At 41.3% G+C, this 25,888-nt stretch overlaps 1 protein-coding gene across 1 annotated transcript; it reads left to right on the plus strand.

The window, feature by feature from the left end:
- Positions 1 to 1,669: 1,669 nt before the first annotated feature.
- Positions 1,670 to 2,089, plus strand: LOC147965006 (ethylene-responsive transcription factor ERF073-like). Its single transcript, XM_087530243.1, has one exon. The coding sequence runs from the start codon at positions 1,670 to 1,672 to the stop codon at positions 2,087 to 2,089; it is 420 nt and encodes a 139-aa protein (XP_087386369.1).
- Positions 2,090 to 25,888: the final 23,799 nt, after the last annotated feature.

Consider the following 25,888-nt stretch of genomic DNA (forward strand, 5'->3'; position numbering starts at 1 on the left):
TATAGACCATTACATTCGAGGTCAGTAGCCTAATATATTTATTTCACAATTACAACAAATGATTAATTCAGTACAAACTAAGAAAACAAATGTGTACTCCCTCTGTTTTATTTAAATCCGCGTATTAGCATTGGTCAAAGTCAAGTTTTGTAAACTCTCAGAAAGTTTATAACAAAAAATATTAACATATACAATACAGTAACAAATAAATACCATTAGATTCGTTATTGAATGTACTTTCACATCATACATATTTGTTACGGTAAATGTTTATATTTTTCTATAAACTTGGTCAAACTTTAGGAAGTTTGACTTCGGTCAAACCTAATATGCAAAGTTAATAAAAACGGAGGGAGTACTAGTAGTTACTAGTACTACTCGCTAGTTGCTTAGCCCAATCACCTAGCACGCCACACGGGGAGTTCAGTGTCACAAAATTTTGAGGTCGGCGGGAAAATCTTCCGCGACCCTGATTAGAGCAGTGCGAAGTTACCATCATAGCCTTCGGAACAGGCATACGGATGACGCTTGGTAGGGGGCTGTTTTCGTAACTTCAGGTTCACCCTACCCAGCCAACCCCACCCGACACCCAGAGTAGTACACCTGAATACTCCCCATTTTCTATACCCACCGCAAAATAGACTTCTCCACGGCACCACAGCCTTCGTACTCCTCCCCTTCTACATCGGCGCACTCGTCCACCGCAACGCATCTGCCTCATCGACGACCTCGTATGCCGCACTGGAGCCGGTCCATCGTTGTCGTCGTACACGGAGCCTCTTCCCCGGCACCGTCTTCCATGATCTCAGATCTGCTTCCCGGAAGCCGACGCCAAGCGCAGAAGCACCGCCGTCGTGGAAAATGAGCTGACTCCCGTTGCCGACCATGATGCACAGAGGCCGCCGCGACCATCGTTCTCCTCCTCGATTGGTAATGTGTGTATTGAATCACTTAGCAGTACATGTGCAGTTCCAAGTTTGTTCATACCTACCCTTCAAATTTCTTGATTGCTATTGTTCTCGTAAAAGTAATTGGTTGTAGCCTCCATTGTCCAACAGAATATCAGCTTGTAATTGTGCGTCGCTCCTGTATCGCGATGTGCTTGGGTAGGTTCTTCATCTGCAACCAGTAGTGTGGCAAATGATGAAAAGTATTTTAGAACTAGCAAGATGCCCATGTGTTGCACGCATCAATATGCATTTGTATGAATAGTTTATCTTGTGGGAGAAATGTATGAACGAGGGAAGGACTTATTTGCAAATCTAGAGAGGGGTGTGGGTATCTTTCTGCAAAATTGCCATAGTTTCCTTCCTATTCGTCGGATATAAATCGGACGGCCTATATTGCAGGATGGCAGGCACACCATCATCACCAACTCTGTTTTTTTAAAGAAAAAAAGAGTAGAGAGTAGAGAAGTAGAGATAAATATTAAATATGAAATAAATATAACAGTAGAGAAGAGAGTAGAGATAGCAGGGACGTCGGGAAAGGATCGCACCCACGGGAAAAATCGGTCGGGTGCACGCTAGTTTTGGTGCGCGGCGTCCGGCGTGCTTTATAAAATCCAACGCCCTCCCACCGCTCTGTGCCTTGTCACCGCTCTCTCCCCGCTCTGTGCCTTGCCACCACTCTCTCCCCGCTCTTTCTGCCTCGCCGCCGCCGCGCCACCATGCTGCCGTGTCGCCGGGAAACTTGGGGATACCGCGGCGTCCGCGCGCGCCCCTCTGGCGGCTTCTCCGCTGAGATCCGGTTCCCCGGCATGCGCCTCGGCCTCCGGAATTTTGACACCGCCAACGAGGCCGCCCGCGCGTATGACGCGGCGGCGTGGTGCCTCATGTGGCCTCATAGAACATTGAACTTCCCCAACATGCCGACGTGGGAGCGGGCGCAGGAGCTCGCGCCTCTGCAGCAGCTTATCACGAACGAGGATCATCGCGACAACCGAAGGCGGGAGCACCATCTTGGCATCGCTGACATGGACGAGGAAGCCATAGCGTTGTGGCGCCAACGCTTCCCGCGGGACATCATCAACGAGGGCGAGTTCTACGCACAAAGGAGGGTGGAGAGGGAGAAGAGGAGGGCGGAGTGAGCCTCCTATCACGAGGACAAGCGTACGTGAAAAGCGGACGCTCAATTCAACATGAGGCTAGGAGCAGCGTCGCCCTGGGAATCCGACGATGATCGGTATCTTCATGCCTACATTGAGACGTCATAGGAGGACATCACCGAGGAGGAGTCGGACGACGAGGAGTAGTTGAATTATCTATTTTTTATCTATCTATGCTATATCTATGCTGAGAACTATCCTCTACTCTCTAGTCTCTACTCTCTATCTCTACTTCTCGATCTCAGCACTGTAAACGCTTTTTTAAAGCGTCACGCATTGCGCTTCTGTTGGAGATTCTCTAACATGGCAGACGGGTGCTTTAATGTTGCCCACAAGATGCGTGAGTATTACTAGTAGTATATTTTTCTTGCCATGTTGAGATTTTGAAACCACGAGCGCGAACATGCAGAGGAACAATGAAGACCAAACACGGGATATTGGGGACATCTTCAAGGAGCGTGGCAAGTTAAAGAGGAGCTGCACCGAACTTGTAAAACGAGCTTTGGTAAGTAACAACCTTTCAATTACTTTCTGATGAGGACATCAATACCATTGTTACACCCACAGCCCCTACTGTTACATATACTGGACCAATTACTAGAGCTCGCGCACGCCAATTAAATTACCAGGTACTTTCGTTTCTTGGTAATGATTCTAATGTTCATGAGATTATGATGCTGCCTAAATTGGATACATTTGTTTTGCTTACAAATGAAGGGCCTAGCTTGGAGAAGGATGAACATTGGAGCAAGAACACGCATGGAGTTGATGGCATGCGCAAGGGGATCAAGAACGGAGTTACAAGTGATGATTTCAGGACTTTGAAGCCGCCATAAGGAGTGCATGAAGCCTTGGACGAAATATACAAGATTCCACTTCATAATATTCGTCCATAGGCTATTCTAGGTGCTGCGTCACCTTATTAATGGGCCAGGCCCATGTAATTTCGAAATACTTAAGTATAGGCTATTTTTAGAGTCCGTATGTATGGGGAAACAAGAGTTAGGGTTGGTTTCGGACCCCACCCTCAAGGGCCACGAAATTCCCCCCTCTTCCTCCATATATACAGCCCTTAGGGCATCGTTTAGACGTTGGTTTTGTTTAGATTAAAAGTTCGCCATAGCTGCAACTTCGCGTACTTCGTTTGTGTCCAACGACCAGACCAAGACGTCACAGAACCCCGCCTTGATCAATAAAGCTTTCATCTTATATTCGCAATATCCCGATTGCAATCTCAGTTTCTTGCTTGTTCTTCGTTTGCTCGCAGGAAACAGACCCTCGTGGTCAGGTTGATCGTGCTCCGGCGTGGTCAATAACCCTCAGAAGTTGGTTTAGCGATTGCTAAGGCGCGACGTCTCGCACGTTCGTAGTCGGATCGTCAAGGTCGACTCCCACAGAAAACGATAGCCACCATCTCATCGAAACATCGGGACACCTTAGCCCCTATCAACTTATGATTAACCCCTCTCACAAGCATCCACAACTAAGAAAGAAGTATTAAGATAAACCTAACCATAGCATGAAACATATGGATCCAAATCAGCCCCTTACGAAGCAACGCATAAACTAGGGTTTAAGATTCTGTCACTCTAGCAACCCATCATCTACTTATTACTTCCTAGTGCCTTCCCCTAGGCCCAAATAATGGTGAAGTGTCATGTAGTCGACGTTCACATAACACCACTAATGGACAGACAACATACATCTCATTGAAATATCGAACGAATACCAAATTCACATGATTACTTATAACAAGACTTCTCCCATGTCCTTAGGAACAAATGTTACTATTCACAAAACATATTTATGATCAAGATCGGAGGAGTATTAATTATCATTAAGGATCTGAAAATATAATATTCCACCGGGTAAACCAACTAGCATCAACTACAAGGAGTAATCAACACTATTGGCAACCCACTGGTACCAATCTAAGGTTTTAGGACCAAGATCAAATACAAGAGATGAACTAGGGATTGAGAGGAGATGGTGCTGGTGAAGATGTTGATGGAGATTAACCCCCTCTTGATGAGAGGATCGATGGTGATGATGATGGGGACGATTTCCCCCTCTCGGAGGGATGTTTCCCTTGCAGAACAGCTCCAGCGGAGCCCTAGATTGGTTATGCCTAGGTTCCGCCTGGGACGGCGGCGCTTCGTCTCAAAAGCTTCCTTCTAATTTTTTCTAGGTCAAAACACACCATATAGACAAAGATGGGCACCGGAGGCCTGCCAGGGGGCCCACAAGGTCAGGGGGCGCCCAGGGGGTAGGGCGCGCCCTCCACCCTTATGGCTGGCTGGTGGCCCCTCTCTGCTACTTTCTTCTCCCAATATTTTTTATATATTCCAAAAACATGCTCTTTGAAGTTTCAGGACTTTTGGAGTGCAGAATAGGTCTATAATTTTTGCACCTTTTCCAGTCTAGAATTCCAGCTGCAGGCATTCTCCCTCTTCATGTAAACCTTATAAAATAAGAGAGAGTAGGCATAAGTATTGTGATATAATGTGTAATAATAGCCCATAATGCAATAAATATCAATATGAAAGCATGATACAAAATGGACGTATCAACTCCCCCAAGCTTAGACCTCGCTTGTCCTCAAGCGAAAGCCGATATCGATAAATATGTCCACATGTTTAGAGATAGAGGAGTTGATAAAATAAAATACGGACATGAGGGCATCATGATTATCTTTAGGACAGCTACATATAATGTCATATAATATCTTATGCTAAAGTAACAATTCATTCACAAGGTAAAGTATGAGTCACAAACTTCATTGAAAATTAAAAAACTATTATCTTAGTTATTGAAGCAATTGCAATTTATCATAACATCGGAAAGAGTCAATTAAAGAGCTTTTCAGCAAGTCCACATACTCCACTATCATAAAATCTTTCACAATTGCTAACACTCATGCGATACTTATGGGTACAAGGTTTCAATCGGATACAGAGAAAGATAGGGGCTTATAGTTTCGCCTCCCAACTTCTTACCTCAAGGGTAATGTCAACAATAATACTATATGAAAACCTACATCCGAGTGGATATATATATTCGGATCTCGCCAACATATAATGCTTGCCAAAGGAAAAAGTGTAAAAGGGAAAGGAGATGATCACCATGACTCTTGTATAAAGATAGAAGATAAAAGTAAAAGATAGGCCCTTCGCAGAGGGAAGCAGAGGATGTCATGCGCTTTTATGGTTGGATGCACGAAATCTTAATGCAAAAGAACATCACTTTATATTGCCGCTTGTGATAGGGAACTTTATTATGCAGTCCGTCGCTTTTATTTCTTCCATATCACAAGTTCATATAAAGCTTATTTTCCTCACACTAATAGATCATACATATTTAGAGAGCAATTTTTATTGCTTGCACCGATGACAACTTACTTGAAGGATCTTACTCAATCCATAGGTAGGTATGGTGGACTGTCATGGTAAAACTGGGTTTAGGGGTGTTTGGAAGCACAAGTAGTATCTCTACTTGGTGCAAAGTATTTGGCTAGCATGAGAGGGAAAGGCAAGCTCAACATGTTGGATGATCCATGACAATATAACTTCAATTCGGATATAAGAAAACATAACCTATTATGTTGTCTTCCTTGTCCAACATCAGCTTTTTAGCATGTCAGATTTTAATGAGTGCTCACAATTACAAAAAGATGTCCAAGATAGTATATTTATATGTGAAGCCTCTCTTTCTTTATTACTTCCTATTAATTGCAACAATGACCAAAACTATGTTTGTCAACTCTCAATAACTTTTATTCATCATACTCTTTATATGTGAAGTCATTACTCTCCATAAGATCAATATATGAACCTTCTATTTATTTTTATTTTTTTCTTTTATTTAACTCCCTCAAGATCATAGCAAGAAACAAAGCCCTTAACTCAAAACTACTCTTTATTATATATCTCACGGACTCGATTACATAGAGCGAACATAAAGCAAAACTCAAAGCTAGATCATACTAAAACTTTATTCTACTAGATCAAGACATAACCAAAAGTATCAAACTAACAAAAGTGATAAAGATAAAGATGTGATGGTAATACGATACTGGGGCACTCCCCCAAGCTTGGCAGTTGCCAAGGGGAGTGCCCATACCCATGTATTTAGATCTCTTCCTTCGAAGGAGGTGATGATGGGGTTGTTGATGAAGTAGTGTCACACATCGAGCGTAGGAGATTCTCCAATTTGCGAATAATGCCCTTGAGTGCGGTGATGTGTTCCTGCAACAGAATATTTTCACAAGTGAGATACTTGTTTTGCACACGAACTATTTCAATGATCTTGAAAGCTTCAATTTCAGTAGGAGTAAGATTATCGTAGTAAGGTTGAAGGATGTCTTCTTCTTCGGCTGCCGGAGCTTGATCTTCCGTGGCCTTCTTCATTTCATCATCCTTGTTGATTTTCCCGAGTTCTTCTCGCTTCATCTCTATCTTCATCAGCCACGCATTGCCGCCCGCTTTATTGGTGGAGAGGGATGACATGATGCCTGGCCTTGAAAACTCTGGCAGAAAACACCTCAAAACAAAAACAGGAAATATTTGCGTGGTACGGGGGTCAAAACCTTCGGGAGATTATATAATGAACTTTTACCAACCATAAGAAGTATCATGCAAGAAAATGGAGTCTGGAAGGCACACAAGGTGGCCACAAGGACGGAGGTGCGCCCAGGGGGGTAGGGCGCGCCCTCCACCCTTATGGTGGCCTCTTGTCTCTTTCGGACTACTTTTAATTTTCATAATTTTTTAAATATTCCAAAATGGAGAAAATTTATCATTGGAAACGTTTTGGAGTCGGTTTACTTACCATACCACATACCTATTCCTTTTCGGAGTGTGGAACATTCTGGAAAGTATCCCTTATGTACTCCTCCGGTGTTACAGTATTAATTATATTGGTCTCAAAATTTATGGGAGTACCTGAGATATAATGTTTGAATCTTTGACCGTTTACCACCTTCAGATTTGTCCCTTCGGCGTTGTTGATCTTTATGGCACCGGAACGATAAACTTCCTCGATGATGTAAGGTCCTTCCCATTTAGAGAGAAGATTTCCTGCAAAAAATCTTAAACGAGAGTTGTGTAGCAAAACATGATCACTTACATTAAACTCACACTTTTGTATCCTTTTGTCATGCCATCTTTTAACTTTTTCTTTAAACAAATTGGCATTCTCGTACGCTTGGATTCTCCATTCATCAAGTGAGCTAATGTCAAATAACCTCTTCTTACCGGCATGTTTGAAATCATAATTGAGCCCTTTAATAGCCTAATATGCCTTATGTTCTAATTCAAGAGGCAAGTGGCATGCTTTTCCATAAACCATTTTATACAGAGACATACCCATGGGATTCTTATAAGCAATTATATAAGCCCATAATGCATCATCAAGTTTCTTAGACCAATTCTTTCTAGATCTATTAACGGTCTTTTGCAAAATTAATTTAAGCTCTCTATTGCTTAATTCTAATTGACCACTAGACTGAGGATGATATGGAGATGCAATTCTATGGTTAGCATCGTACTTAGCAAGCATTTTACGGAAAGCACCATGAATAAAATGTGAATCACCATCAGTCATTAAATATCTAGGGACTCCAAACTTCGGAAAAATAACTTCTTTAAGCATCTTAATAGAAGTGTTCTGATTAGCACTAGTTAGAATAGATTCTACCCACTTAGTAACGTAATCAACAACAACTAAAATATGTGTATACCCATTAGAGGAAGGAAAATGTCCCATATAATCAAAGCCCCAAACATCAAATGGTTCAATAACAAGTGAATAATTCATAGGCATTTCCTGGCGTCTACTAATATTACCAATTCTCTGGCATTCATCACAAGACAAGACAAACTTACGAGCATCTTTAAAGAGAGTGGGCCAATAGAAACCGGATTGCAATGCCTTATGTGCAGTTCTATCTCCAGCGTGGTGTCCTCCATAAGCCTCGGAGTGACACTTGCGCAAGATCTATTCATGTTCATGCTCAGGTACACAACGTCTAATAACACCATCTACTCCTTCTTTATAAAGATGTGGGTCATCCCAGAAGTAATGTATTAAATCATAGAAGAACCTTTTCTTTTGCTAGTATGTGAAACTAGGTGGTATAAATTTAGCAACAATGTAATTAGCATAATCAGCATACCATGGAGCAGTACAAGAAGCATTTATGACAGCTAATTGTTCATCAAGAAAGCTATCATCAATAGGTAGTGGGTCATCAAGAACATTTTTTAACCTAGATAAGTTGTCTGCAACGGGGTTCTCAGCTCCCTTTCTATCAATAATATGCAAATCAAATTCTTGTAGCAGGAGAACCCATCTAATAAGCCTAGGTTTAGCATCTTTCCTTTCCATAAGATATTTAATAGCAGCATGATCAGTGTGAATATTTACTTTAGAATCAACAGTATAAGGTTTGAACTTATCACAAGCAAATACAACTGCTAAGAATTTCTTTTTAGTAGTAGCATAGTTTCTCTGGGCATTGTCTAGAGTTTTACTAGCATATTGAATAACATTTAATTTTTTATCAACTCTTTATCCTAGAACAACACCTACAGCATAATCACTAGCATCGCACATAATTTCAAAGGGTAAATTCCAATCAGGTGGTTGAACAATAGGTGCAGAAATCAAAGCTTTCTTAAGTATTTCAAATGCTCTTACACAATCATCATCAAAGACAAAGGGAATATCTTTTTGTAATAGGTTATTCAGAGGCCAGGAAATTTTTGAGAAGTCCTTAATGAACCTCCTATAAAAACCGGATTGCAATACCTTATGTGCAGTTCTATCTCCAGTGTGGTGTCCTCCATAAGACTCGGAGTGACACTTGCGTAGGATCTATTCCTGTTCATGCTCAGGTACACAATGTCTAATAACACCGTCTACTCCTTCTTTACAAAGGTGTGGGTCATCCCAGAAGTAATGTCTTAAATCATAGAAAAACTTTTTCTTTTGCTGGTATGTGAAACTAGGTGGTATAAATTTAGCAACAATAGAATTAGCATAATCAGCATACCATGGGGTATTACGAGAAGCATTTATGATATTTAATTGTTCATCAGGAAAGCTATCATCAATAGGTAGTGGGTCATCAAGAACATTTTCTAACCTAGACAAGTTGTCTGCAACGGGGTTCTCAACTCCCTTTCTATCAATAATATGCAAATCAAATTCTTGTAGCAAGAGAACCCATCTAATAAGTCTAGGTTTAGCATCTTTCTTTTCCATATAAGATATTTAATAGCAGCATGATCAGTGTGAACAGTTACTTTGGAATCAACAATATAAGGTTTGAACTTATCACATGCAAATACAACTGTAAATTCAATTTCAGTGGTAGCATAATTTCTCTGGGCACTGTCCAGAGTTTTACTGGCATACTGGATAACGTTTAATTTCTCATCAACTATTTGTCCTAGAACAGCACCAACAGCATAATCACTAGCTTCACACATAATTTCAATGAGTAAATTCCAATCAGGTGGCTGAACAATAGGTGCCGAAATCAAGGCTTTCTTAAGTATTTCAAATGCTTCTACACAATCATCATCAAAAACAAAAGGAACATATTTTTGCAAGAGATTAGTGAGAGGCCTAGAAATTATAGAGAAGTCTTTAATAAACCTCCTATAGAAACCAGCATGACCAAGGAAACTTCTTATACATTTTATATCTTTAGGACACGACATCTTTTTAATAGCATCTACTTTAGCTTTATCAACTTCAATGCCTCTTTTAGAAACTTTATGCCCCAAGACTATACCTTCATTAACCATAAAGTGGCACTTCTCCCAATTCAAGACAAGATTAGTTTCTCCACATCTCTGCAAAACTCGGTCAAGGCTGCTTAAGAAATCATCAAAAGAATTTCCATAAACGGAGAAATCATCCATGAAAACCTCAACAATCTTTTTACAAAAGTCAAAGAATATAGAAGTCATACATCTTTGAAAGGTGGCAGGTGCATTACATAAACCAAAAGGCATACGTCTATAAGCAAAGGTACCAAAATGGAAAGTAAAAGTAGTTTTCTCTTTATCGTCTTTTGACACAGGTATTTGAGAGAAACCAGAATAACCATCTAGAAAGCAAAAAAATGAGTATGTTTGGATAGTCTTTCTAGCATTTGAACAATAAAAGGTAGAGGGTAATGATCTTTTCTAGTAACTTTATTTAATTTTCGAAAATCGATTACCATTCTATAACCTGTAACAATTCTTTGAGGAATCAGTTCATTCTTATCATTAGGAACAATAGTAATACCTCCCTTCTTAGGGACACAATGAACGGGACTTACCCATTGACTATCAACGATAGGTTAAATTATACCTGCCTCCAGAAGCTTTAGTATTTCATTTCTTACCACTTCTTTCATCTTAGGATTTAACTATCATTGATGATCAACAACTGGTTTAGCATCTTTCTCCATTTACTTTTACGCTAACATAGAGTGGGACTAATGCCCTTAAGATCATCGAGAGTATATCTAGTAGCGGCACTGTGCTTCTTCAGAGTTTTCAATAATTTGTTTTCTTCATGCTCTGAAAGGTTAGCACTAATAATAACAGGATATATCTTCTTTTCATCAAGATAAGCATATTTCATAGTATCAAGTAATTGTTTAAGCTCAAACACGGGATCACCCTTAGGTGGAGGAGGATCCCCAAGGATTTCAATAGGCAAATTGTGTTTCAAAATAGGTCCTTGATTAAAGAATACTTCATCTATTTCCCTTCTTTCATTCATAAACATATCATTTTCATGGTCTAGCAAATATTATTCTAAAGGATCATTAGGAGGCACAACAATAGAAGCAAGACCAATAATTTCATCCTTACTAGGCAATTCTTTATCATGAATAAAATCATGAGACATATCCCCTAATCCAACAGTAACAATGTCTTTCTCGCAGTCTATCTTAGCATTAACAGTATTTAAGAGGGTCTACCAAATATAATGGGATAAAAATTATCTTGTGGGGAAGCAAGAACAAGAAATCAGTAGGATATTTTATCTTCCCACACAAGACTTCAACATCTCTGGCAATCCCAATTTGTGAAATAGTATCTCTATTGGCAAGCTTAATAGTAACATCAATATCTTCTATCTCGGCAGGTGCAATATTGTAGCGACCCGACCTCAAACGGTCAAGTATCTGTGTTTCAGTGTCATCCCTGGATCGGTAATGCTGACACACACAGTACTCGAAGGATTTATAACAGAGTAGCGAACACACACTTATTACATCGCATGTCTCCAAAAGAGAACTTATTACAATAATATGGCTTAAGGCCATCTAATACGATAACAACGGAAGGTTTGGAAGATAAAGTGAGTCCATCAACTCCAACGGCATAGCTGAGATGCACGACAACGACCTAGCGAACCTTACTCATCATCTGAAAAGTCTACAACATGATACATTGCAGCCCGAAAACGGGCCAGCACATGGAATATGCTGGCAATGTAACACAGTAGAGCAATGAACATAATAATGTTAACGCTATATGCAATATGGCTGGTGGAGGCTGTATGGTTAATATGTTTTTGCGAAAAGCCAATTTTCCCTACAACAAAGGAATAAGTTTTATTTTAACTATCATGGTAGTTGAAACGTCATTGAGAAGGTTCCCCCAACTCAATACCAATTAAAGTAATTCATTAACCCATCCAATTAAATTAGGGTGATGAGATACAATAGGATAATCCAAATACTAGATACTCAAGATGTCCATACCCGGGGACACGACTAACCATGATTATTTTGTACACTCTGCAGAGGTTTGCGCACTTTTCCCCACAAGACTCGATCTCCCCCGTTGGATTTCTCACACTACATGGTGTTTGAGAAACGGATGACCGAGACACAGTCTTTCAGAAGCATTAACTCTTTACTCTGGGTGGACAGTTACACCTACTTTCCCTCTACATCTGCTATCCCACCACTGAAAGAGGTCACACAACCTACTCATACTATGCCAGAGCCCATAGTGGCTTGTGGCTGCACACGGAAGTTTCTAGCATGAATAGTCTTAAGATCCCTTTGAGCCTGGCTGGCGGACCGTAGGATGATCACACGGGTACTCCGGGATATCCTAGGACAACACTGGATTCTCCAGGTGCCCAAACAAGCAATCCACCCAGATGTGTATTAAAGTTGCCACCTTAAGTTAACCAATAATTAACAACTCACATCTGTCATGGATACACTCACCCAATCCATGTCTACGAGCATAGCATAGCAATAAAGGCATAACGTAGAAGTAACTCCCGAGGGTTTGATAATAAAACAGGTAATAGGTTCTACCTCATCATCTGCTTCCCAATACCCACAAGTTAAACACTTCCTAATCATGCAGTGTTTGAGGAGTGGAACTAAATCATAAAAACTGGGTATGAAAAGAGTATGATCAATGTGTTACTTGCCTTGCCGATGATCCGCAAAACCTAGGGACTCGTAGTAGCACGCTTCGCACTCCGGGTGTTCTATCACAAACAAACAATAGCATACATAAGCAATCAATCAAACATTAATGGGTAAAACTCATCTAAGAAGGTCTAACTAGACAGTTCAACTTAAGAACTCCGGTTTGCAAAAAGAATCAAATCAAACGGAGCAACAAAACTCAAACTACGAAGAAAGCAAGATCCGTTTACTAATCTGAACTTAAATCAAATTTTTACAGTACCAAAATCTTGTTCAAGTTGGTTAAACGGAAAGAGGGTTTCGAGACGAAGATCTAGGCACTTGAATCGTCTGATTCTGATAAACGAGCGAAAAGATAAACTAAGACGAAAATCAGATCAGAAATCGTGATAAAAAATAATCGCGAAAAACCCGAGAAAAAGAAAAACTGACGAACAGGCTAGCGAACGAACGTTCGCTGTCTGCGGCTCACGGGCGAAAAACCGTTCGTTAAAACGAATGTACGGACAAACGTCCGCTAAATAACTAAACCGAAAAAAACCGATCTAAAGAAATAAAGCGATTTTTTTAAAAAAAAACCCGATCTAGATCTAGGGTTTACTGAAAAAACTAACGAGAAAAAAATGGCGGCGGCTGGCGCGGCGATGCGGCATGGCGGCGGCGGCTGGCGCGGCGCGCGGCTAGGGTTTGGAAGGCACGGGCGGGCTGGAGGTGGGGTGGGCTGCGGCTCGGGCGGCTTATAAGGCTGCCTGGCCTGGGGAGTCCGGGCCGGACACGGCCCGTAGGTTGGTTGACTTTTTTTAAATAATTTCATCTTGCACAAAAAGAAAGAAAAGAAATACTAAACGGACTCCAAAAATCCCGAAATAAATTTTCGTCGTCCTCTAAAAATATGCCGGACAAGGTGAACATTTATTTGGGCCTGAAATGAAATTTTGAAAAACGCGTATTTTTCCTATGCAAATAAAATGGAAATAAAATCTGAATAAAATCTAATATTTGATTTTAATATTTTTCCTCCAATATTTCATTTATTTTGGAGATGTCATATTATCTCCTATCATATCTTTTAGTATGAAAATATTTTGGAGAGAAAACTAATAAAACCAATGATCCTCGTTTCGATATTTGATAAAATTCAAATATGAAAATGGTGAAATCCCCAACTCTCTCCGAGGGTCCTTGAGTTGCTTAGAATTTCGAGGATCATGAAACGAAATACAACAAAATATGATATGCATGAATGACCTATGTATAACATTCCAAATTGAAAATTTGGGATGTTACAAATCTACCCCCCTTAAGATGAATCTCGCCCTCGAGATTCGGGCTGGCTAGAAAATAGGTGTGGATGGTCTTTGCGAAGATCAACCTCTCGTTCCCAGGTGGCTTCATCCTCGTTATGGTGGCTCCACTGAACTTTGCAAAACTTGATAACCTTACTACGAGTGACTCGGCTGGCAAACTCAAGAATTTTGACTGGTTTCTCTTCATAGGTCAGATCACTGTCCAACTGAATTTGATGAGGACATCAATACCATTGTTACACCCACAGCCCCTACTGTTACATATACTGGACCAATTACTAGAGCTCGCGCACGCCAATTAAATTACCAGGTACTTTCGTTTCTTGGTAATGATTCTAATGTTCATGAGATTATGATGCTGCCTAAATTGGATACATTTGTTTTGCTTACAAATGAAGGTCCTAGCTTGGAGAAGGATGAACATTGGAGCAAGAATACGAATGGAGTTGATGGTATGCGCAAGGGGATCAAGAACGGAGTTACAAGTGATGATTTCAGGACTTTGAAGCCGCCATAAGGAGTGCATGAAGCCTTGGACGAAATATACAAGATGCCACTTCATAATATTCGTCCATAGGCTATTCTAGGTGCTGCGTCACCTTATTAATGGGCCAGGCCCATGTAATTTCGAAATACTTAAGTATAGGCTATTTTTAGAGTCCGTATGTGTGGGGAAACAAGAGTTAGGGTTGGTTTCGGACCCCACCCTCAAGGGCCACGAAATTCCCCTCTCTTCCTCCATATATACAGCCCTTAGGGCGTCGTTTAGAGTGGGGGGTTTTGTTTAGATTAAAAGTTCGCCATAGCTGCAACTTCGCGTACTTCGTTTGTGTCCAACGACCAGACCAAGACGTCACAGAACCCCACCTTGATCAATAAAGCTTTCATCTTATATTCGCAATATCCAGATTGCAATCTCAGCTTCTTGCTTGTTCTTCGTTTGCTCGTAGGAAACAGGCCCTCGTGGTCAGGTTGATCGTGCTCCGGCGTGGTCAATAACCCCTCGGAAGTTGGTTTAGCGATTGCTAAGGCGCGACGTCTCGCACGTTCGTAGTCGGATCGTCAAGGTCGACTCCCACAGAAAACGATAGCCACCATCTCATCGAAACATCGGGACACCTTTGCCTCTATCAAGTGGTATCAGATTTCCAGGTTGCTCGGTGAGATTTTACAGTTTTTTGTAGATTAGATCGAGTTTGTTCTTCATACCTACAGTCCACGAAAAAGCCACAAAAAAAATTAGGGTTAGTTCATCATATCCGAACCAATCTGAGCCTTTGCATAATCTTTTTAGGGTTTTTGCTTTGTTGAATTTGCGGTTGCATCGTCGTGTCAAGTTGCTGGTCTTAGAGTCTAGTCTTTTAGAGTTTTGGGTTCTGGTCATAACTTGTCACGCCGCCGCCGCACCATCATCATCGCCCATCTACCACTTTTGCTTATCCGCCACCGCTCTGATTCCTTATCCATATACCACATACCACCACCGCTACCATATACCACCACCGCTGCCATATACCACAACCATATATTCACCACCAATCCGAGTTATTCTCATATTAGGATTGTTCTTGAGATCAATCTCAATTCCGATTCGTGTTTCCTTGCCTGCGTAGGTCTCGGAAAAAAAAAGGAGACCCCCGGGCAGTTTTTAGGCCAAAATTTTCTCGGGCAAAATTTTTTTTCCCTATCCTATTTTTAGGCTTTTCTGAGTCTTTTGAGCCACGTGCCATCATAGTGATTTTTTGTCGCACTTTTTCGTCGTCGCTGCCCTGATTTCCGAAAAAAAAGTGGAAAAAAATTTTTCGTACCCATACTATCAGTTTGACGAGGGAAGAGTTTTGAGACACTCGCCATTATAGTAATTTTTTGCACAAAAAAAAAGAGGAGCGCAAAAAAAAAGCGAAAAAAAAAAGTTCCAGAGTGTGCTTTTCCCTTATTTACGTGCAGCGCCGTGATTTTGTTAGTGTTCTAGGCTCGCGTCTCTAGCACGGTCTAGCCTAGGACCAGCACAGTACCGTCGTTGAGCGTTTATTCAACTTTGCATCTCTGAATTGATTATTGCTGACCCTTTTTGCTACCATACTATAAGCCTTCCCAGCTCCACATACCTCTACGTCGTGCGTTTGACTCTCCCTGGCAATCGCTCTATCCAAGCTTTTTGAGAGTTTTGACTACAACGGTTGCCGATCACCGCCTGCTGCTGGGTAAGAACTGGTAAGAATTTGAGATTTGCTTGACGGATTTGTGACACCCGCCACCACCACCTCTTGTTAGTATTCTGTAGGATCATATTCTTGTGTGTTTTCTATTGTTGCTAACCATGGCAGGATCACAAGCCGACGAGACTGACTGGGAGAACATGACGAATCAGGAGTTGCATGATAAATTTCAGCAAATGATGAATGGACAGGTGCAGGATGTGCTAAACAGATTTGAAGAGGCCATGGAGAAGATAGATGACATGGAGAAGACGTTCGAAACAAAGCTCGATGACAGGTTTAATGAATTGCTCGCGCGTCTTCCACCACCACCACCGGCTGCACCTAACGCACCTCTACAACAACAACAACGACGACTACCTACACATCGTGAAACAGCCCTCCGCCGAGCGAGCCGTCTCCCTCTTGCACCTGGCCAAACTGTTGGTGCTGCTGTTGCTACTTCTGTGGCTCCTGCTGCTGATGCGGAGGAGGATGATTTTGCTGGCGATTACGAGGATGAGGTTGATCAAAATCAGAACTACGTGCCACCACCAGCACAGCAACCATCAGGTCGTCCACATGCAAATAATGGCAATGGTAGGGCTCACCCTCAGGTACGAGATCATGACCATCTCCCTAAACTAAAATTGAATATTCCACCATTTGAGGGTAGATATGTTCCTGATATATATCTTACTTGGGAGTTAGAAACTGAACAACGATTTACATGTTTACAATATCCCGAGGAGAGACGTGTTCCTGCTGCTGTTTGTGCATTCACTAGTTTTGCATGTGTTTGGTGGTCTGAGCATTGTAGATTATATCCCATTCCTGCTACTTGGGCTGCTTTGAAAACTGCTATGCGTACTCGTTGGGTTCCACCATATTATCAACGTGAATTACTTCAAAAATTGCAGCGCTTAAGACAGGGAAAAAATTCTGTAGAAGAATATTATCAGGAATTACAAACTGGCATGATTAGATGTGGTATTGTTGAGGAGAATGAAGCTATGCTTGCACGTTTTATGGGTGGATTAAATAGAGAGATTCAGACGATTCTAGAGTATAAGGAGTATACTAATATCACTCGTTTATTCCATCTTGCTTGTAAAGCTGAACGTGAAGTGCAGGATCGACAGGCATTAGCGCGGACTAACTTTTCTGCAGGTCGACCTTCTTCATGGACACCACGTGCATCATCTACTTCCACACGTTCTGCTTCACCGGCGCCTCCGTCGGCTGCCACCTCCAACCGTGATACAATAAAGCAGGCACAATCACCACTATCTGCCAAGAGCACACCTTCTGGGCCTGCAAAGAGCTCTTCTTCATCCATGGCATCAACAGGGCAGACACATGATATTATTTGTCGACGTTGCAAGGGTGGAGGTCATTATGCGAGAGAATGCCCATCTAAGCGTGTGATGATTGTTACTGAGGATGGTGGGTATGAGTCCGCTAGTGACTATGATGAGGAGACTTTGGCTCTTATTACACGTGACGAACACGGTGGAGACGATTCTGATCATGAGACGCAATACATGGCTCCTGAAGATGCTGACAGGTATGAATGTTTAGTTGCTCAACGTGTTTTGAGTGTGCAGGTTACACAAGCTGAGCAAAATCAGAGGCATAATTTGTTCCATACAAAGGGAGTTGTGAAGGAACGTTCTGTTCGCGTGATCATAGATGGAGGGAGTTGCAACAACTTGGCTAGCATCGAGATGGTGGAGAAGCTATCTCTCACCACAAGACCACATCCACATCCTTACTACATCCAATGGTTCAACAACAGCGGCAAGGTTAAGGTAACACGTACTGTTCGTGTGCATTTTAGTATCTCTACATATGCTGATTATGTTGATTGTGATGTGGTACCTATGCAAGCATGTTCCTTATTACTTGGTAGACCATGGCAATTTGATAAAAATTCTATTCACCATGGTAGAAACAATCAGTATACTCTTGTTCATAAGGATAAAAATATTACTTTGCTTCCTATGACTCCTGATTCCATTTTGAAAGATGATATTAATAGAGCTAATAAAGCAAAACAGGAGAAAACTAAGAGTGAAAATCAGATTGTGGCAAAAGAATTTGAGCAACAACTGCAGCCTAATAATAATAAACAATCTAGTGTTGCTTCTCAAATTAAATTGAAAAGTGCATGTTTACTTGCCACCAAATCCGATATTGATGATCTAGATTTTAGCCAATCTGTTTGCTATGCTTTTGTGTGCAAAGAGGCATTATTTTCATTCGAGGACGTGCCTTCCTCTTTGCCTCCTGCTGTCACTAACATTTTGCAGGAGTTCGCCGACGTCTTTCCACAAGACGTGCCACCGGGATTACCACCTATTCGCGGGATTGAGCATCAAATTGACTTAATTCCCGGTGCATCATTACCCAACCGTGCACCATACCGTACCAATCCAGAGGAGACGAAGGAGATTATGCGTCAAGTACAAGAACTGCTCGACAAAGGTTATATACGCGAATCCCTTAGTCCTTGTGCTGTTCCTATCATTTTAGTGCCGAAAAAGGATGGTACGTCGCGTATGTGCGTTGATTGTAGAGGCATTAATAATATTACTATTCGTTATCGTCATCCTATTCCTAGGCTAGATGATATGCTTGATGAATTGAGTGGCTCTACAATATTCTCCAAAGTTGATTTGCGTAGTGGTTACCATCAAATTCGTATGAAATTGGGAGATGAATGGAAAACAGCATTTAAAACTAAGTTTGGATTATATGAGTGGTTAGTCATGCCTTTTGGGTTAACTAATGCACCTAGTACTTTCATGAGGTTAATGAACGAAGTTTTACGTGCCTTCATTGGACGATTTGTGGTAGTTTACTTTGATGACATATTGATTTATAGCAAATCTTTGGAGGAACATTTGGAACATTTACGTGCTGTTTTTATTGCTCTACGTGATGCACGTTTGTTTGGTAACCTTGGAAAGTGCACCTTTTGCACCGACCGAGTATCTTTTCTTGGCTATGTTGTTACTCCACAGGGAATTGAAGTTGATAAAGCCAAGATTGAAGCTATTGAGAGTTGGCCGCAGCCCAAAACGGTCACACAAGTGAGGAGTTTCCTTGGCCTCGCTGGTTTCTATAGGCGTTTTGTGAGAGATTTCAGCACCATTGCTGCACCTCTCAACGAGCTTACAAAGAAGGATGTACCTTTTGTTTGGGGTACCGCACAGGAAGAAGCCTTCACGGTATTGAAAGATAAGTTGACACATGCTCCTTTACTCCAACTTCCTAATTTCAATAAGACTTTTGAGCTTGAATGTGATGCTAGTGGAATTGGATTAGGAGGTGTGTTATTACAAGATGGAAAACCTGTTGCATACTTTTCTGAAAAATTGAGTGGGCCTAGTCTGAACTATTCTACTTATGATAAAGAATTATATGCTCTTGTTCGGACCTTAGAAACATGGCAACATTATTTATGGCCCAAGGAATTTGTTATACATTCTGATCATGAATCTTTGAAACACATTAAAAGTCAAGCAAAACTGAACCGTAGACATGCTAAATGGGTTGAATTCATTGAGACTTTCCCTTATGTCATTAAACACAAGAAGGGTAAAGAAAATGTTATTGCTGATGCCTTGTCTCGTCGTTATACTATGCTTTCACAACTTGACTTGAAAATATTTGGTTTGGAGACCATCAAGGATCAATATGTTAATGATGCTGAATTTAAAGATGTCTTGCAGAATTGTAAGGAAGGGAGAACTTGGAACAAGTTCGTTCTTAACGATGGATTTGTGTTTCGTGCTAACAAGCTATGCATTCCAGCTAGCTCCGTTCGTCTTTTGTTGTTGCAGGAGGCGCATGGAGGAGTATTAATGGGACACTTTGGCGTCAAGAAGACGGAGGATATACTTGCTACACATTTCTTTTGGCCAAAGATGAGACGGGATGTTGAGCGTTTTGTTGCTCGCTGCACTACATGTCAAAGAGCTAAGTCACGACTCAATCCTCATGGTTTATATATGCCTTTGCCTGTACCTAGTGTTCCTTGGGAGGATATATCTATGGACTTTGTTTTAGGTTTACCTCGAACAAAGAAGGGGAGGGATAGCATATTTGTTGTCGTGGATAGGTTCTCGAAAATGGCACACTTTATACCATGTCATAAAAGCGATGATGCTGTTAATGTTGCTGATTTGTTCTTTCGTGAAATTATTCGCTTACATGGTGTGCCAAATACTATTGTTTCAGATCGTGATACTAAATTTCTTAGCCACTTTTGGAGATGTTTATGGGCTAAGTTGGGGACTAAGCTGCTTTTTAGTACTACTTGTCACCCCCAAACTGATGGACAAACTGAAGTAGTAAATAGAACATTGTCTACTATGCTTAGGGCTGTTTTGAAGAATAACAAGAAAATGTGGGAAGAATGCTTGCCTCATGTTGAATTTGCTTATAATCGTTCATTGCATTCTACTACTAAGATGTGCCCTTTTGAAATTGTGTATGGTTTCCTACCTTGTGCACCTATTGATTTGTTGCCTCTTCCATCTTTGGAGAAGGTTAATTTTGATGCTAAAGAACGTTCTGAATTGATTTTAAAAATGCATGAGTTAACTAAGGAAAACATTGAGCGTATGAATGCTAAATATAAACTTGCTGGAGATAAGGGTAGAAAACATGTTGTGTTTGCACCTGGAGATCTTGTTTGGTTACATTTGCGTAAAGATAGATTTCCTAATCTGCGCAAATCAAAGCTAATGCCACGTGCTGATGGTCCTTTTAAGGTTTTAGAGAATTTAAATGATAATGCATATAAACTTGAGCTACCTGCAGATTTTGGGGTTAGTCCCACTTTTAACATTGCAGATTTGAAGCCTTATTTGGGTGAGGAAGATGAGCTTCCGTCGAGGACGACTTCATTTCAAGAAGGGGAGGATGATGAGGACATCAATACCATTGTTACACCCACAGCCCCTACTGTTACATATACTGGACCAATTACTAGAGCTCGCGCACGCCTATTAAATTACCAGGTACTTTCGTTTCTTGGTAATGATTCTAATGTTCATGAGATTATGATGCTGCCTAAATTGGATACATTTGTTTTGCTTACAAATGAAGGTCCTAGCTTGGAGAAGGATGAACATTGGAGCAAGAATACGAATGGAGTTGATGGTATGCGCAAGGGGATCAAGAACGGAGTTACAAGTGATGATTTCAGGACTTTGAAGCCGCCATAAGGAGTGCATGAAGCCTTGGACGAAATATACAAGATGCCACTTCATAATATTCGTCCATAGGCTATTCTAGGTGCTGCGTCACCTTATTAATGGGCCAGGCCCATGTAATTTCGAAATACTTAAGTATAGGCTATTTTTAGAGTCCGTATGTGTGGGGAAACAAGAGTTAGGGTTGGTTTCGGACCCCACCCTCAAGGGCCACGAAATTCCCCTCTCTTCCTCCATATATACAGCCCTTAGGGCGTCGTTTAGACTGGGGGTTTTGTTTAGATTAAAAGTTCGCCATAGCTGCAACTTCGCGTACTTCGTTTGTGTCCAACGACCAGACCAAGACGTCACAGAACCCCACCTTGATCAATAAAGCTTTCATCTTATATTCGCAATATCCAGATTGCAATCTCAGTTTCTTGCTTGTTCTTCGTTTGCTCGCAGGAAACAGGCCCTCGTGGTCAGGTTGATCGTGCTCCGGCGTGGTCAATAACCCCTCGGAAGTTGGTTTAGCGATTGCTAAGGCGCGACGTCTCGCACGTTCGTAGTCGGATCGTCAAGGTCGACTCCCACAGAAAACGATAGCCACCATCTCATCGAAACATCGGGACACCTTTGCCTCTATCAGAATTGCTTCCAGGGGTACTGTATCTCTCAGTGGTATATCGGCCATCTCAGCATGACACTTCTTCAAATGGGAAACGTGAAACACATCATGAATGCCTGACAGTCCTTCGGATAACTCCAACTTGTAGGCAACCTCTCCCATGCGTTCCAAAACACGGTATGGTCCCACAAATCTCGGGGCTAACTTTCCCTTAACTCCAAAATGTTTAACACCTCGCAAAGTTGAAACTCGCAGATATGCTCTGTCTCTGATTTCATAGACTACCTCCTTGCGTCTTGAATCTGCATAACTCTTCTGCCTTGACTGAGATACCTTCAGTCTATCTCAAATCAGTTTAACCTTCTCTTCGGATTCCTTAATCAAATCTGGTCCAAACAACTGTGATAGAGGCAAAGGTGTCCCGATGTTTCGATGAGATGGTGGCTATCATTTTCTGTGGGAGTCGACCTTGACGATCCGACTACGAACGTGCGAGACGTCGCGCCTTAGCAATCGCTAAACCAACTTCCGAGGGGTTATTGACCACACCGGAGCACGATCAACCTGACCACGAGGGCCTGTTTCCTGCGAGCAAACGAAGAACAAGCAAGAAACTGAGATTGCAATCTGGATATTGCGAATATAAGATGAAAGCTTTATTGATCAAGATGGGGTTCTGCGACGTCTTGGTCTGGTCGTTGGACACAAACGAAGTACGCGAAGTTGCAGCTATGGCGAACTTTTAATCTAAACAAAACCCAAAGTCTAAATGACGCCCTAAGGGCTGTATATATGGAGGAAGAGAGGGGAATTTCGTGGCCCTTGAGGGTGGGGTCCGAAACCAACCCTAACTCTTGTTTCCCCACACATACGGACTCTAAAAATAGCCTATACTTAAGTATTTCGAAATTACATGGGCCTGGCCCATTAATAAGGTGACGCAGCACCTAGAATAGCCTATGGACGAATATTATGAAGTGGCATCTTGTATATTTCGTCCATGGCTTCATGCACTCCTTATGGCGGCTTCAAAGTCCTGAAATCATCACTTGTAACTCCGTTCTTGATCCCCTTGCGCATGCCATCAACTCCATGCGTGTTCTTGCTCCAATGTTCATCCTTCTCCAAGCTAGGCCCTTCATTTGAAAGCAAAACAAATGTATCCAATTTAGGCAGCATCATAATCTCATGAACATTAGAATCATTACCAAGAAACGAAAGTACCTGGTAATTTAATTGGCGTGCGTGAGCTCTAGTAATTGGTCCAGTATATGTAACAGTAGGGGCTGTGGGTGTAACAATGGTATTGATGTCCTCATCATCCTCCCCTTCTTGAAATGAAGTCGTCCTCTACGGAAGCTCATCTTCCTCACCCAAATAAGGCTTCAAATCTGCAATGTTAAAAGTGGGACTAACCCCAAAATCTGCAGGTAGCTCAAGTTTATATGCATTATCATTTCTTTTCTCTAAAACCTTAAAAGGACCATCAGCACGTGGCATTAGCTTTGATTTGCGTAGATTAGGAAATCTATCTTTATGCAAATGTAACCAAACAAGATCTCCAGGTGCAAACACAACATGTTTTCTACCCTTATCTCCAGCAAGTTTATATTTAGCATTCATACGCTCAATGTTTTCCTTAGTTAACTCATGCATTTTTAAAATCAACTCAGAACGTTCTTTAGCATCAAAATTAACCTTCTCCGAAGATGGAAGAGGCAACAAATCAATAGGTGCACGAGGTAGGAAACCATACACAATTTCAAAAGGGCACATCTTAGTAGTAGAATGCAATGAACGATTATAAGCAAATTCAATATGAGGCAAGCATTCTTCCCACATTTTCTTGTTATTCTTCAAAACAGCCCTAAGCATAGTAGACAATGTTCTATTGACTACTTCAGTTTGTCCATCAGTTTGGGGGTGACAAGTAGTACTAAAAAGCAGCTTAGTCCCCAACTTAGCCCATAAACATCTCCAAAAGTGGCTTAGAAATTTAGTATCACGATCTGAAACAATAGTATTTGGCACACCATGTAAGCGAATAATTTCACGAAAGAACAAATCAGCAACATTAACAGCATCATCGCTTTTATGACATGGTATAAAGTGTGCCATTTTCGAGAACCTATCCACGACAACAAATATGCTATCCCTCCCCTTCTTTGTTCTAGGTAAACCTAAAACAAAGTCCATAGATATATCCTCCCAAGGAACACTAGGTACAGGCAAAGGCATATATAAACCATGAGGATTGAGTCGTGACTTAGCTCTTTGACATGTAGTGCAGCGAGCAACAAAACGCTCAACATCCCGTCTCATCTTTGGCCAAAAGAAATGTGTAGCAAGTATATCCTCCGTCTTCTTGACGCCAAAGTGTCCCATTAATCCTCCTCCATGCGCCTCCTGCAACAACAAAAGACGAACGGAGCTAGCTGGAATGCATAGCTTGTTAGCACGGAACACAAATCCATCGTTAAGAACGAACTTGTTCCAAGTTCTCCCTTCCTTACAATTCTGCAAGACATCTTTAAATTCAGCATCATTAACATATTGATCCTTGATGGTCTCCAAACCAAATATTTTCAAGTCAAGTTGTGAAAGCATAGTATAACGACGAGACAAGGCATCAGCAATAACATTTTCTTTACCCTTCTTGTGTTTAATGACATAAGGGAAAGTCTCAATGAATTCAACCCATTTAGCATGTCTACGGTTCAGTTTTGCTTGACTTTTAATGTGTTTCAAAGATTCATGATCAGAATGTATAACAAATTCCTTGGGCCATAAATAATGTTGCCATGTTTCTAAGGTCCGAACAAGAGCATATAATTCTTTATCATAAGTAGAATAGTTCAGACTAGGCCCACTCAATTTTTCAGAAAAGTATGCAACAGGTTTTCCATCTTGTAATAACACACCTCCTAATCCAATTCCACTAGCATCACATTCAAGCTCAAAAGTCTTATTGAAATTAGGAAGTTGGAGTAAAGGAGCATGTGTCAACTTATCTTTCAATACCGTGAAGGCTTCTTCCTGTGCGGTACCCCAAACAAAAGGTACATCCTTCTTTGTAAGCTCGTTGAGAGGTGCAGCAATGGTGCTGAAATCTCTCACAAAACGCCTATAGAAACCAGCGAGGCCAAGGAAACTCCTCACTTGTGTGACCGTTTTGGGCTGCGGCCAACTCTCAATAGCTTCAATCTTGGCTTTATCAACTTCAATTCCCTGTGGAGTAACAACATAGCCAAGAAAAGATACTCGGTCGGTGCAAAAGGTGCACTTTCCAAGGTTACCAAACAAACGTGCATCACGTAGAGCAATAAAAACAGCACGTAAATGTTCCAAATGTTCCTCCAAAGATTTGCTATAAATCAATATGTCATCAAAGTAAACTACCACAAATCGTCCAATGAAGGCACGTAAAACTTCGTTCATTAACCTCATGAAAGTACTAGGTGCATTAGTTAACCCAAAAGGCATGACTAACCACTCATATAATCCAAACTTAGTTTTAAATGCTGTTTTCCATTCATCTCCCAATTTCATACGAATTTGATGGTAACCACTACGCAAATCAACTTTGGAGAATATTGTAGAGCCACTCAATTCATCAAGCATATCATCTAGCCTAGGAATAGGATGACGATAACGAATAGTAATATTATTAATGCCTCTACAATCAACGCACATACGCGACGTACCATCCTTTTTCGGCACTAAAATGATAGGAACAGCACAAGGACTAAGGGATTCGCGTATATAACCTTTGTCGAGCAGTTCTTGTACTTGACGCATAATCTCCTTCGTCTCCTCTGGATTGGTACGGTATGGTGCCCGGTTGGGTAATGATGCACCGGGAATTAAGTCAATTTGATGCTCAATCCCGCGAATAGGTGGTAATCCCGGTGGCACGTCTTGTGGAAAGACGTCGGCGAACTCCTGCAAAATGTTAGTGACAGCATTTTGCAGGAGTTCGCCG

Source organism: Triticum urartu, chromosome 6A, assembly GCF_056163025.1.
Source record: "Triticum urartu cultivar PI428250 chromosome 6A, HENAU_Tu73, whole genome shotgun sequence".
In the NCBI taxonomy this organism is placed as follows: Eukaryota; Viridiplantae; Streptophyta; class Magnoliopsida; order Poales; family Poaceae; genus Triticum; species Triticum urartu.

Bases quoted from the DNA above. Each gene is read 5' to 3' on its own strand.
- LOC147965006 (XM_087530243.1), top strand. From the start codon at position 1,670: ATGCTGCCGTGTCGCCGGGAAACTTGGGGATACCGCGGCGTCCGCGCG.